The following is a 12,679-nucleotide window of genomic DNA, read 5'->3' on the forward strand; positions in this document are numbered from 1 at the left end:
GAGAGTTCATTCTGAAGCTATAATGAATATTCGATACGCCCTAAAAATCTATACTAATTTGAGAGAAATGAAGAACACACAAATCGATGCTCGATTCTAGACATACCAAAATTATACTCGGAGCATATGCAAAACAAGTACATACCTCTTATATAAATTGGCAGTAATAATATTTCCTACAACTTAGCGATAAATCAGTTTTAAGTGTTATTTTTAGAGAACCATAATACTCGGCAAATGTGTAAATAACTGTGAGGATATTACGAGTTTTCTGATATCTGATCTTTATTCTTTCTCCTCTGGATGGATGCGCCATTTAGAATTATTAGTATTATTCTCATGTGGGATTCCACAGTAGGGTGCATCCGTATTGGATGATACAGGTTAATATTAGGTTAGGTTACCCCAAATGTTAGGGGGTATACTTTTTGCAATTAAATCATTAACAAAAAGTGCTATATTTCCAATGGTTCAAATGCAGAAAAATGTATTCTTCAATGAAATATTTGTTTCATCTTGACAGCAGAAGCATAGGAACACTTTCACTTTGATATGAGTAATCGCAGTAGGCATAAAGATAACACTCTGAATATCCAGGAATAAATTTCCATTCAATCATTTGGAATTTTTGAGCAGTCGCAATACAATTTTGGGTAAGAAAAAAAGTGAAAAATTAAACACTAGCTAAAGAAAACATTTTTGTTTGTTCAAAATCCGTAGCACTCGTTTTCCGTTCAATCATTTCGAATTGTTACAGCTTACAAGGAATCTGATTTGAAATTTGTAGTAGCCAAGGAGAAATTAAAATCAGTTTTTTTTATAGAAATAAAAATGAAGCCCATAAAGACTTCCTGGGCCGATGAGGTGGAGGCGGATTACATGGATGGCCTGCCACCTTCAAAGGAGTACACTCAGGGCAACTTGAAATTTGTGACCGAGTACAAGTACAACGAGGACGGCAAGAAGGTGAAGGTAGTCCGTACCTATAAAATTGAGAAGCAGACCGTGCCCAAGGTCGTGGCGCGCCGTCGCAACTGGTCGAAGTTTGGGGACTCCCTTCTGGACAAGCCGGGTCCCTGCTCGCAGACCACAATGGTCGCCGAGGAGGTTCACATGGTCTTCATAAGTTCCAAGGAGCTCGAGCAGGCCCAGGACCAAGAACCTCAGATGGAGCCGGGAAAGAAAATCGCAAGGTGCCGCATCTGCAATGGCGAGCACTGGTCCGTGAACTGCCCCTACAAGGGCACATCCATGGATAGTAAGACTTTGATGGAGAGCAAGGCCACAGCGGCGGCTGACGCTGCCGTCAGCGATGCTTCAAAAACGGGAAAGTATGTGTCGCCGTTCCTCAAGGAGGGCGGATGCGCGATCGGTGGCGGTATCGGGGCCAAGCCCTGGGTCCGAGAGCGCTCGGCTGTGCGCATCTCCAACCTGTCCGAGTCGATGACCGAGGCCGATCTGGAGGAGCTGGTGAAGAAGATCGGACCCCACACCAAGTTGTATCTGGCACGCGAGAAGAACACTGGTCTTTGCAAGGGATTCGCCTACGTGCACTTCAAGTTCCGCCAGGATGCCGCTGCTGCCATCGAGATTCTCAACGGCCATGGCTACGATCACTTGATCCTCTGCGTGGAGTGGTCCAAGCCACAGCCCTAAAGGGAATCGCCATTAACTTTAATTTAATTTTCATACATTTTCCTTGTCTCCGTTGAGTCGAGCTGCGGCCACACCGCAAAAGAAATCGAAATAAAATATATGTATGGTCCAGAGAGCTCATTTCGTGCATGAGCCCAGACTAAAGCCGTTAATACTTCGTTTTAAATGCGATTTTTTTTCGCTGTATTTCCCGCAACCGCACAAAGGTGAAAGCCACTTAAATGGAAGCCAAGGTAGTGGGGGCTGCGACAGGGATTGGGGAAAGGAAAAGCTGAGAAATGCCGCAAGACGTTGGCTGGACTGAATGAACATTAATAATTAAATATAAGAGCAGACTTATGCTCACGAAACTACAGGGCCATGACGATGGGGAGGGGGAGGCATACTCGTAGTCGTAGATGGGAATAGTTCGCGGAAAGTCTGTCTTAGATACACATTTTGAATGAGGGGCGGATCAAAGAGAGGCACAAAAGAAATTTATTCCTGCCGTTGCATTGTTGTTGCTTTTGCTGTTGTTTATCCTATGGTATGGAGGTGGAACCCGGCTAAAGCAAAGTCTAAAACAAATTACTGAATAATTTATAAATTAAGTTTTTCTTTGGACCGAGCTCATTCGTTCGTCCTTGTTCGTCGCTGGCCATTGTTGGCCACGAATCGAGTGGATGGCCAGCGGGGTAGTTGCTGGAGCAGGAGCACGGGGCAAGCCGCCGGCTACGCGTCTTTCGTTTCTTTTTATTTTGCACCTTTGGGTCATATGCGAGGAACACACAATAATGCTATAGTGAAATACCGACTACAGGATACCACCTGCTACTCAGATTTACGTATGTATGCTTCTTAAATGTTGAGGATGTCATGAGGATAGTCCAATTATGACGATTTTTGATAGTTCAGAATATATAGTTATTGCTATGTTATATGGTGGATTCTTTCAAATAGGAGACACATATTGCTAGAACTGTGGGTAACATAGGTGCTTTCCATTTTCGAAGTACGGATATGGCCGGAACCATTTGCAGCAGTATTGTGAGCTGTGTATTTCTGTTACTTCGAACGAGGACTACAGGAACAAGTTAAAATATGAATCCGTGCCAATGAGCAAGTCGTGCACTTTTCGCGATGAAGAATATGAAAATGGCGACGTTCCTTATCTATATCATTAATCAGCACTTTCGGATGAGCGGAATATTCAATGTTTGGCTCCTACTCGTGAGTGTTCGCTAGTCTACACGAAGTGAGTGTTCGCAATGTACTTGATGATTAAATCCTGATCTAAAAATGTTGGACGGTGATAGGAAGGTGAGAAATACTTTACGACCTATCTTCCTTCTAAATATATGTACATATCAAATTTCAGACAAATCGGTCGAAGCGTTTTAGGAGCTCAACCACAAACACCGTGAAACGATATTTTTATATATTATATATACATAAACATATATGATCATGATCGGGAGCTCTAAATTCTTCAAGAATACAATATACCCTTGTACTCTATGAGCACGGGATATAAAACCATGCCATCGACTCGAGGGGCGGCGTCATTCTCTCTCTCTAGGGCATTTGAATATTCAAATGCTTTTTCTTGACTTCTCCGTCTCCTCTCATTTTGTTCCTGTCTCGCTGACTTCTTTTTCTTGTTCCTCGTCTCTGCGCTTTAAGTATATACCGTTATTTACTGTTTTACTGCACGCGCGCGCCTGCTCACGGAACACACAAAAATTGTTGAAATAATTATACAGTTGTCGGAACAACCTCTCACACCACAAACACACACACACATTTACACGTTTTCCAGGTAAACAACAACAAAAAAAAAGAGGAAGAAAAAGTAAATAAAATGAATTCTCAAATGACCAAAGGCCTGGCACATAATCAGCGTTGATGGTGCCACAAAATGCTCAAGAGCTCTGCCAACACTTGCCACACAAAACTTTTGGATTTGTGTGTAAACATATCATCAGAGGGGGGAATAAAATATATATCGATTTGATTTGAATTGCGTTTTACCTGGAATGGGCCCGCAGACTCGGGGTATAATTTCCAGAATGGCCGAACATGAGGGATCTTCGAAGCACAGTTGACGTGCCAGAATGCAGTTCAGAATGGCCACAACACCTTTGATGGTAGAACCTGAAAAAAATTACAAAATAATTGAAATCAATAGTTCATTTTATTTTATTTTATTTTTTAATTTAAGTGCTATTGTATCGGTTTGAGAATTGAAATTGAAAGAAACTCGATAAGAATGGAGCTGGATCCGGATTTAATAGAGCAATTTTCAAATCTGATGGTCTCCACGCGCCCCATTAGTGCCGAGGAGTTGGCCAGATTTGACGAGAACGCACCGCTGCGTCAACGCAATGAGATCGATCACCCCTCATACAAGACGATACCGAAGTTCTTTGAAGCGCCGCTACCCCCAGGGGACACCATCCGACAGAACCTGCGCAAAGAGGCGCATTCGTTGTATCTGCAGCAAAGGTCGCAGGAGCTGCTGGACAGCAACGAGCTGGACGAGCTGTGGAGCATGCTGGTGAAGCACGTCACCCAGATGACGGCAACGGGTCAGCAGCTGATCGACTTCGATGCTTATCTTCAGTTGCAGGGCGCGGTGAATGCCAAGATCCGAAATTATCTGACGGCCCGACTCTTTGGCAATCTGCTTGTCCTTTCGAGAGACCCTGGTGGAATGGTGGACATTGTGTCCGTGTTTAACTACATCATGCGAAAGGTTTGGCTGAAGCAGGCAAGGATTGGTCTCTCTTTCTACGACGAGATGGGTCGGGGCTATCTGCGAGAGATCGACATGGAGAGCTACATAATCGACCTCATACCCAATATGGCACAGATACGCGACTGCATGCAGCCCTCTTTCCAGAGCTTCTACGTCTGTACCGTGATCAAGAGGTTCTTCTTCTTTCTGGACGCACAGCACAGAGGACGCATTCCTATCCGGGCTATGCTGGAATCGGGAATGGTCACAGATCTGCTGGAACTGCGCGAAGAGGGCGATCCAGAGGATCCGCAGGACAAAAACTGTTTCTCAATGCCGGCTGTCCTCGCGGTGTATAGGAACTATCTGAGCCTGGACAAGGACCACAATGGAATGCTCAGCCAGAAGGAACTGGCTGACTATGGTTCTGGCACCCTTACCACCATCTTTCTGGAACGCGTTTTCGAGGAGTGTCGCACCTACCAGGGTGAAATGGACTACAAGACCTACCTCGATTTTGATATGGCTATGAATAATCGTGGAGTAAGGAGGCTACACTATCTGTATTTAATTTATTTCTGAAAAAATACTACCCCAAGTCGCCTCAAGCACTTCAATATCTATTCCGCATCTTGGATGTGGACCACAAGGGCTACTTAACAGTCCAGACATTGCACTTATTCTTCAAGGGCATTCAAGAGGCGTTCAAATCACATAATGAGAATCCCGTCAATTTTGAGGACATCAATAATGAGATATTCGACATGGTCAAGCCAAAGGATCCCTGCAAGATTACCCTGCAGGACCTGATCAAGAGGTGAGTTAGGCACGGAATCACAATTCCATATTCTCGTACGACTAGCATTGCTTCCTTCTCGCCGCAGCGGAAAGGCCGAGACTGTGGTGTCCATACTAATTGAATTTCATAAATTCTGGGCATACGAGAACCGTGAAGAGAATGTTTAATAACAGCATTCCACCCGGCAAGGCGCAGCACAAGTGCGGTAATAGCATTAAGCGAAATTTAATTAAATCCCCCGACTGGCCGGCCAGCCCGAGTCCTCGGGTAATACACTGCCATACTGCAGCCTGCAGGCTGCAGACTGCTGGCATTCTAGGATTTAACCCTGTTCGCTTTTTTCCGTGTCATACTTACATGCAAATTCGTTGTGAAAAGATTCGCAAATATTTCTGGCCCATTTGTATATGCGAGTGTTTTATTTTAATTGCAAATTGCTCATAAATATTTATTCGCGTACTTTAATTATGTTAATTGAGCGTGCCCAATATGTAAGGGTTTAAGGAATTTGCAATAATTTGTATTGAAAATCAGGTACGAAAAACAGGAGGGCTCTTGGTTTTTATCATAATTTTATGTTCGACAAATGCAGAAAGAGGGATCACAGAGCAAGAGCTAGGGAGAGACAGGAGCTGGCAGTTTATAAAACATTCATTTCAATTTCATTTCATTACGTAAAATAAACCAAGTCATCCGGACGGACAGCAATGCTACAACTGCAGAGGGAGAGTCATCCAGGACCCGCCACTGCTGCTGCTGTCTATCTAAGCAGTCAAGTTTATACTCGACTCGCGGCAGAGGCAGTGCCTACCCGGTCATGGGCCATGATTCACTCTGCCACTGGCACTGCATCTGCCCCACTCTTTCTGGCACTCCTTCTGCCACTCTACTCATCCGCCGGATGCCCAGTAAAAGTTGTAGTCTTCCACTGCTTCCACTGCTTCCACTCCTCCTTCCCTCCTGCTGCTCATTAACGAAATGACCGTTTGCATATTGCAAGCAAGGTCGGTAGCTGGAGTGGGACTGGATCCGGACTCGGAATAACAAAAGAAGTGCCTTCAAAAATTCACGAATTGCATGCGGACGCAGCTGGAGTTGCTCCGCTCCGCCGCAAATGCAGGATCTGCAGGAAGTGGCCTACTGGCCGGTAACAAGTACGGGTAACAGCAGTGGCCGTAACAGTAACAGCCGGTCGTGCCGTAAAAGTTTCGTGGCACCGCCACTCGAATTCTTTGCGGAAATAAAAATAAACAAAAGTCAGGAGAGAAAATTCCACCGACACGAAACAACAACCAAGTGACGATTGAGAGCCGGACTCGGTTCTCGGCTCGTTTCGGTTGGACCTTAAAGTGTTTTATGGTTATTGGGTGCTTAGAATTGCATTGAGATATGCAGCGCGCGTCTGTCCCGATGACAGTCGAAGAAATTATCAGCTGCAGCTGGCCCCAAACACAAATTGCCAGGCAGTAGTCGGCCAGGAGGGGTTTGAACTGCGTCTCCCACCATTTAGCCGGGTGCGAGTCCAAGCCGGCCCCCTGCGACCCATTTGGAATCACTTAAAACACACAAATCAAGCAAAAGTTGAAAACACAATAACAATTGTTTTGGGACACACCATAAATTTGCATGCCAAGAAGAGTAATGCTCTCCGCCTCCGCCAGCCCCCGGCACAAGGAAAAAACGCGAAATAGGCACATAAATATGCGACCGACCGCTGCCGAGGCGCCACCTTCAGTTCCACACCCATCTCCTGCCCACCAGCTACTGGGACGCCGACGACAACCAGAACAATTCGTTTGTGTCACAATCAGATTCGGCACAGGCACAGCGCACAGGCACAAAAATGTTCGCTTTTCGCGTTTCGCGTTTCGCGTTGTTCGCTATGTTTCATGAATTATTTTTCTCAAACCCCAAAAAGTTTTCCCCCAAAAACTTTGACTGCAAAAAGTATGCCAGCCAAAAAAAGCATAGTGAGCGGGGGTGGGGCAAGAAATTGACTGGGAACTGGCCAGTGTTGCAGCCAGCTCATCCTGGGGAGCAGCTCCAGCACCATTACCAGTACCAGCACCAGCCACGGCTTGTTTGCGTTGATTCGTGCGGCGAACATTTCGATTACCATTTTGCCTGGTTCACCAGCCGCCCCAGCCGCACCAGCCGATCCCCAGAGGAAGAGGTCGTGTGGGGGATTCCTCCAGTGTTTCGCATTTTCTGCAACTTCCATTCTGCTCGCTGCCCTTTGGTCTCGTGGCTCTGGTTCTCCTGGTGTTCCAGTTCCTACTCCAGCTCCTGCTGGTTCTGCTTAAATTTCAATTGTGTGCCAGGGGCACTGGCCCGACTCTGGAGCACTCTGGTGCAGGCTTTAATAAATTATGGCCAACGTTGGGGGTGGCTGTTGCTGCTGCTGCTGCTGCTGCTGCTACTGCCGGCCCTGCATGCCACTTGGAAAAAGTTAATACAACAAATGCGCTACCCAACGGCAACAACAATTGCAATAACAATGACCGCATTACGAGGCCGCGAATCGTTGTTGTTGCTGTTGCCTCGAAAGCCAAGTCTTCAACGATGGCGGCGGCACTGGCAACATCAACAACATGGCCGAGAAATGGCAGCTTTACAACTTCCGGCAAGCAAGGACTACAGGCGGAGGTCTGTTCCTCGTCCTCGTAACTGTGAAATGTTCGTTGTGGTTGGTTTTCCTTTTTTTCTGTGGGTTTTCCTGTGCTCTTGCTATTGCTGTTGCTGCTACTGCTGCTTGGTGGCCATCCTTATGTCATTCGGGATTATTTTGTGGGTTAAAAACTAATTTTCGGTCATGAAGTGGATTTGGCTGTGCATGTTGCCGACATTCGGCGGCCCATAAATATGCAGCCAGCAGTGGCAGCCAAACTGGAAACTAACGGGCAGCAAACGGCACAGAGCCACACGATTTTGGCTGGTTCATTTGCATGGAAAGCAAATGGAGCTGGCTAGACCAGAAGCCCTACACATTAAAGAGTGTTATACGCATTGATGGCTTAGATCAATGGGAGCACTCAACTTAGCTTGAAGATGAGGAAGGTTCATGGAGTATAAGTTACTGAAAAATATACCCGCAGCAGATGTGACAAATCATTAGTGAACGCTTAAACAGGAAGATTAATTTCTGCCTGATTTAATGCCTGCTTGATCCTTAGCTTGAAATGGAGGATGTTTTTCAGAAAATATAAATATATGTATATATGAGCATTAACCGGATCAATGGCAAAACGTTGCAGCTCGAAGAGAATGTTGCTCATGGAGCAGAAAAGGCCTATCCTTACTCGGATATCTCCAGCAAATGTCAACAGTAGAAAGAGCGTGACCGAAATTATTTCATTTCATTTTATTTAATTTATGGTCCAGGCTCGCGCAGAGGTCCTTGGCTGCTGTGGCGGCTGGCATTTAAATTTAACTGCAGACAGACAATGTGAACAGGGCTCAGTGGAACAACAGCCACAGCAACCAGCAACGACTCTTCCCCACGAGCACGAGTAGCAGCAGCAGTGGCAGTGGCAACAGCAACAACCACTCTGCCCCATCAAAAGCAGCAACAACAAGGCAAGGGGCGACAACAACGGCAACATAAAATGTCGCCTGCGGCCATTTTCATGGGCAACCAACCGAATTGGGTGTTGAAGCAACAACAGCAGCAATAATAGCGGAAAGGAAAAAAATCTGTTATTCGTGGGGCGGTGGAGGGAGGCCGGGATGGGGATGCTTCTGGGGATTATGGTCAATTATGTGTAAATACAATTATTGTTATTGTTGTCGCTGTTGTTGCTGTTGGTCATGATGCTGTTGTTGCCCCTGGGTGTTGGCCATGTTGCTGGTTGTTTTTATACCCTCCTAGAGGGTATTTTGGTTGCAACGCAAAGAAGGAATCATTTTGGACTATATTTCAGAGCTATCTGGCTGATAAGGTTAATATTAACCTTAATCTTCACTCTAAACTTGTTTTTTTTTTGTAAATTAGTCGCATGGGTTTCTTGGTATCTATTACCAAATGGAATCAATTCGCACTAGCTTATCATAAATAGCTACCATAACAACGATCTACCTGCAAAGGGTATCAACAGTTGCCACATCCAAGGACAGCTCTCGCTTTTTGTTGCTGAATTTTGTTTCGGTTATTGTTGTTGCTCTTGCACTGTTAGCTGTTATTGCCATTGTCATTTATGTTTTTCCATAATTGTAGTTACTGTTGCTGTCGTTGTTGCGGCCGATGTTGCTGTTGTCCATATTCGAACCGATACATTCCATAAATATTGTTGTTTTTTATTGCACGCCAGGCTGATCTTCCAGACCTTTAAAAGCAAAAATGCCACCAGCAGGAGACCTTTCCCCACTCCCTTGGGAACATCCTCCTGTTGCTGGCTGGCTGTTTCGTTGCTTTGCACGTTTTGCCGTGATTTAAGTACATTCCCAGTCCGTCGCCAAGTCAGCAGAAAATACAAATAAAATGTAAGTAAAAGTAAGGAAACATTTGCAGAGACGCTGCAGCAAATGCCTTGCCAGCTCTGGCTGCTCTTTCCAATAGCGACTTAGTCACGTCACCAATGCTGCACTTGGCTGGGGTCGAGATTGAAAGGGGTTACAGGGATTTTCTACGCTCAAATATTTGTATTCTATTTTTATTTAAGTTTATGTTTCTATCGAACGTTTCAGCATGGAATTGAGTATAAATGAACAATTGGAAATTAAAACTACACAGTCCACTTTTCATAATCCTTTCTTTAGTACGCCATCACGTTTAGATAAGGGACTTGTGTCGTAAAGTACAAATTTTAAAGGTTATCCCTTTACGTTTGTCATAATAGATTCACATGTTTTTATTTGCACAGATATTACGATCCTATGTAATCCCCCAAGGATCCCTATCAGCAATCATTATTAGCTTGTTAACTTCAACACTCAATAGGAGTCAAAGCATTCCCCCAAATGTATTCAATTCCACTTTCTAAATGTTATTCGCCGTCTGGCCTGCCCTGCCAAGAGCCAAGAGGCATTGCCAGCGGAAAACCAAAACAAAATAAACACATCAATAAACAGAGTTGACAAAGATTTGATTGCATTATTATAAAACAATTTGCATTCGATAAAAGTCAAAAGCAGGCGACCAGAGTCATAAAAGTCGCGCAATGAAAATTGAGGCGGCTGCCAGAATGGGACCGTGGAAAAGCTGCTGAATCAGAATCAGAATCAGAAGCGGAGCGGAGGCAAAGTCACTTTTGTTGGCTTTGAAATGAAGAGGAAAAGAAATATGCAAAATGCGCATAAATCTAAAGGCTCGACGCAGACGGAAATCACGACGGAGGCAGGACCCGGATGAGTCCTCTTCCACTACGGCTTCCATTTCCATTTCCCTCCCCTGTGCGAAATCGAATCCCCCAGCCGGCACGGGCCATGGCACCCAGGCTCCCAGGCTCCCGATGCGTCCACGTTCGCGCATGCAGAATAAATGATTTTCTATTTGTTAAGTCAAAGTGAAATTGTCTATGGGCGGGCGTCTGTGCGTGAGCTCTGTACGGGCCTGCCTCTCTGGGTGTCTGTGTGTGTGTGTTGACATTTCTTTGAGCCGCCATCACTCACTGGCTTTGAGAGAAAATCGTGAGTCAAAGAATGGTGGAGTACACTGGGAGAAGAATATAATTTTATAATTTTAAATTAAAAGTCCTGTAAATTTTAAGACCACGTACATGTCGTACATGTTTGATACAGTAGTGTTCGTAAGTATATTATTTTAATATAATAATAATTGAATTACAGGTTTGCTTCGGGCTAGAAAGTACTGGTACATTTACATTTCTAATAGTTGCAATAGCTGCTATTTTCACTTTTCACTTCCCTGTTTTTTCCAGTTCGATGTCTTTCAGCTAAGAGCTTTCTTTTTTTTTGCTCAGCGTAGTCTCCGCGTTTGTGAGTGCGTATGAGGTAAGGACAACATTCTGAGCATTTACATTTAATTTTTTGTCGTTCGTCAAATGTTTAGGCCGCCTTGTCGTCTCATTTACAAGATGCCCTCCGCCACTTCACATGGCTCTCATCAAGAGAAAGAGGTCAAAGGGCGGCACATACATATGTCAAGTGTTGCGCTCGGGTCGAAAGCAGCACAGAAGAAGAAAGCGATAGTGGGCGTTGGAAAGAGACAAAAGAAGAGAAAGAGAGCTGTGTCTGTGTGTCTTTGGGCCAGCATCTCTGGGCCATGCTAAAAAAATGTATATATATGTAGGTATATATACTCGTACATTTTTATTCTTATCTTCCTGTTCGTTTTTCCACCGTTTTTTACTTTTCCGCTCTCACTTTTGTCCTGTGCGGGAGCTTTTTTTGCGAGCCTGGCTACGTCTGCTGCATTATCCTTTTTCCTTTTTACGTGTGTTCCATTGTTTTAAATTATTTATGCCTGTGTAAAATATTCAAAGCCTTGCCAAATGCAGAAAGGCAGAGGCGATGGCGGTGGCAGCACTGACGTAAAATTCGAACGCACCATAACAAAACAACAACGAATTTGTAGCTTTGCGGACAGAGGCTACAGATACCCTCGCAGTTCCATATCTTTGCCATCTGACCTGTACCCACCTTATCTAAGATATTTTTTAACGATTGATACTGTGAAAAGCTTCATTTAAATGATTTTGTTATCCGATCTTGGACCTGGACGATATTTGGCAGGCCTTAAAATTCGAAAGTCCTTCCCTGAGTCCTTTGCGAACATCAGCTCGAAATCATAGTACTCTCTGCCAGGGTATAAAGCGAACTACAGGAGCAGCCATAGAGACGGGAAGTGGAGGCGAGGCGAGGCGTCAGTCAGTCAGGCCGGTCGGTCCAAGTTATTATTCATAACACAGCAGCATCAAAGTGTAAAGGAGTCTGCGACAATTCCCACTGCCATTTGGAAGCCCCCTACTTTCCTCCGCATTGCAAACCTTCAAGTTTACATAAATTATTTACGACCTTCAGAGGCAAAAATATAAATACAAAAAAAAAACGAAGCGAAAGCAAAAGCGAGAGAAAATGGCATTTCGACAATAATTCCAGGGAACCATCTAATTTCGTGCTTTGTTTGCCATTTCGATTTCACCCTGCCTCCCGCTTTTGCCCTTCGCCTGTCTCTCTACCACGATTTTCCTTTTGCCCAAAAAAGGGATTCACCGGCGCACTGATTTCCCACTGCTTTTTTCCCGCTGTGTTTACTTTTTGCCAAGTTCCGAAATGATATTTTAATTAATTTAAGTGCTTTTCCTGGCTTATTTTCACTTGGCAATTCGAAATTACGTCAGCGAATTTATTGAATTTAAGTTTCGAGTCCTTATCGGGCTGTCAGACCTGACCTTGTGTTCGGCCTTAAAGTGCTCAAAAGTCTTAAGCATCTTAATTGGAAGGAGAAAGGGGTTGGAGCACGAGCTCCTCTGTCGCTCTAATGCCGCCCATAATACCAGTCGAAGCAGGTCATTAGAGCAACAAACTGAAACTGAAACTGAAACTGAAAC

General features: G+C 44.7%; 3 protein-coding genes across 9 annotated transcripts in view; 2 read left to right on the forward strand and 1 right to left on the reverse strand.

Annotated features, from left to right (window-relative positions):
• LOC108157065 overlaps nt 1-12,679 on the reverse strand; it is a 70,694-nt gene that overhangs the window by 28,230 nt on the left and 29,785 nt on the right. For all 7 annotated transcript variants that reach the window (XM_033389188.1, XM_033389184.1, XM_033389183.1 and 4 more), the window contains exon 3: nt 3,667-3,789. In XM_033389188.1, the coding sequence (XP_033245079.1) occupies nt 3,667-3,789 (123 nt within the window). The remainder of the gene's footprint in view (nt 1-3,666; nt 3,790-12,679) is intronic.
• On the forward strand, nt 553-1,808 carry LOC108157069 (eukaryotic translation initiation factor 3 subunit G-2). The gene is made up of 2 exons (XM_017288904.2): nt 553-653; nt 824-1,808. Exon 2 carries the CDS (start codon nt 832-834, stop codon nt 1,654-1,656), a length of 825 nt encoding a protein of 274 aa, XP_017144393.1. The 5' UTR covers nt 553-653; nt 824-831; the 3' UTR covers nt 1,657-1,808.
• LOC108157066 (serine/threonine-protein phosphatase 2A regulatory subunit B'' subunit gamma-like) lies at nt 3,840-5,630 on the forward strand. Its single transcript, XM_017288901.2, has 3 exons — nt 3,840-4,915; nt 4,972-5,189; nt 5,257-5,630. Exons 1-3 carry the CDS (start codon nt 3,905-3,907, stop codon nt 5,336-5,338), a joined length of 1,311 nt encoding a protein of 436 aa, XP_017144390.1. The 5' UTR covers nt 3,840-3,904; the 3' UTR covers nt 5,339-5,630.

The sequence above is a fragment of the Drosophila miranda genome, chromosome 2 (assembly GCF_003369915.1).
Source record: "Drosophila miranda strain MSH22 chromosome 2, D.miranda_PacBio2.1, whole genome shotgun sequence".
In the NCBI taxonomy this organism is placed as follows: domain Eukaryota; kingdom Metazoa; phylum Arthropoda; class Insecta; order Diptera; family Drosophilidae; genus Drosophila; species Drosophila miranda.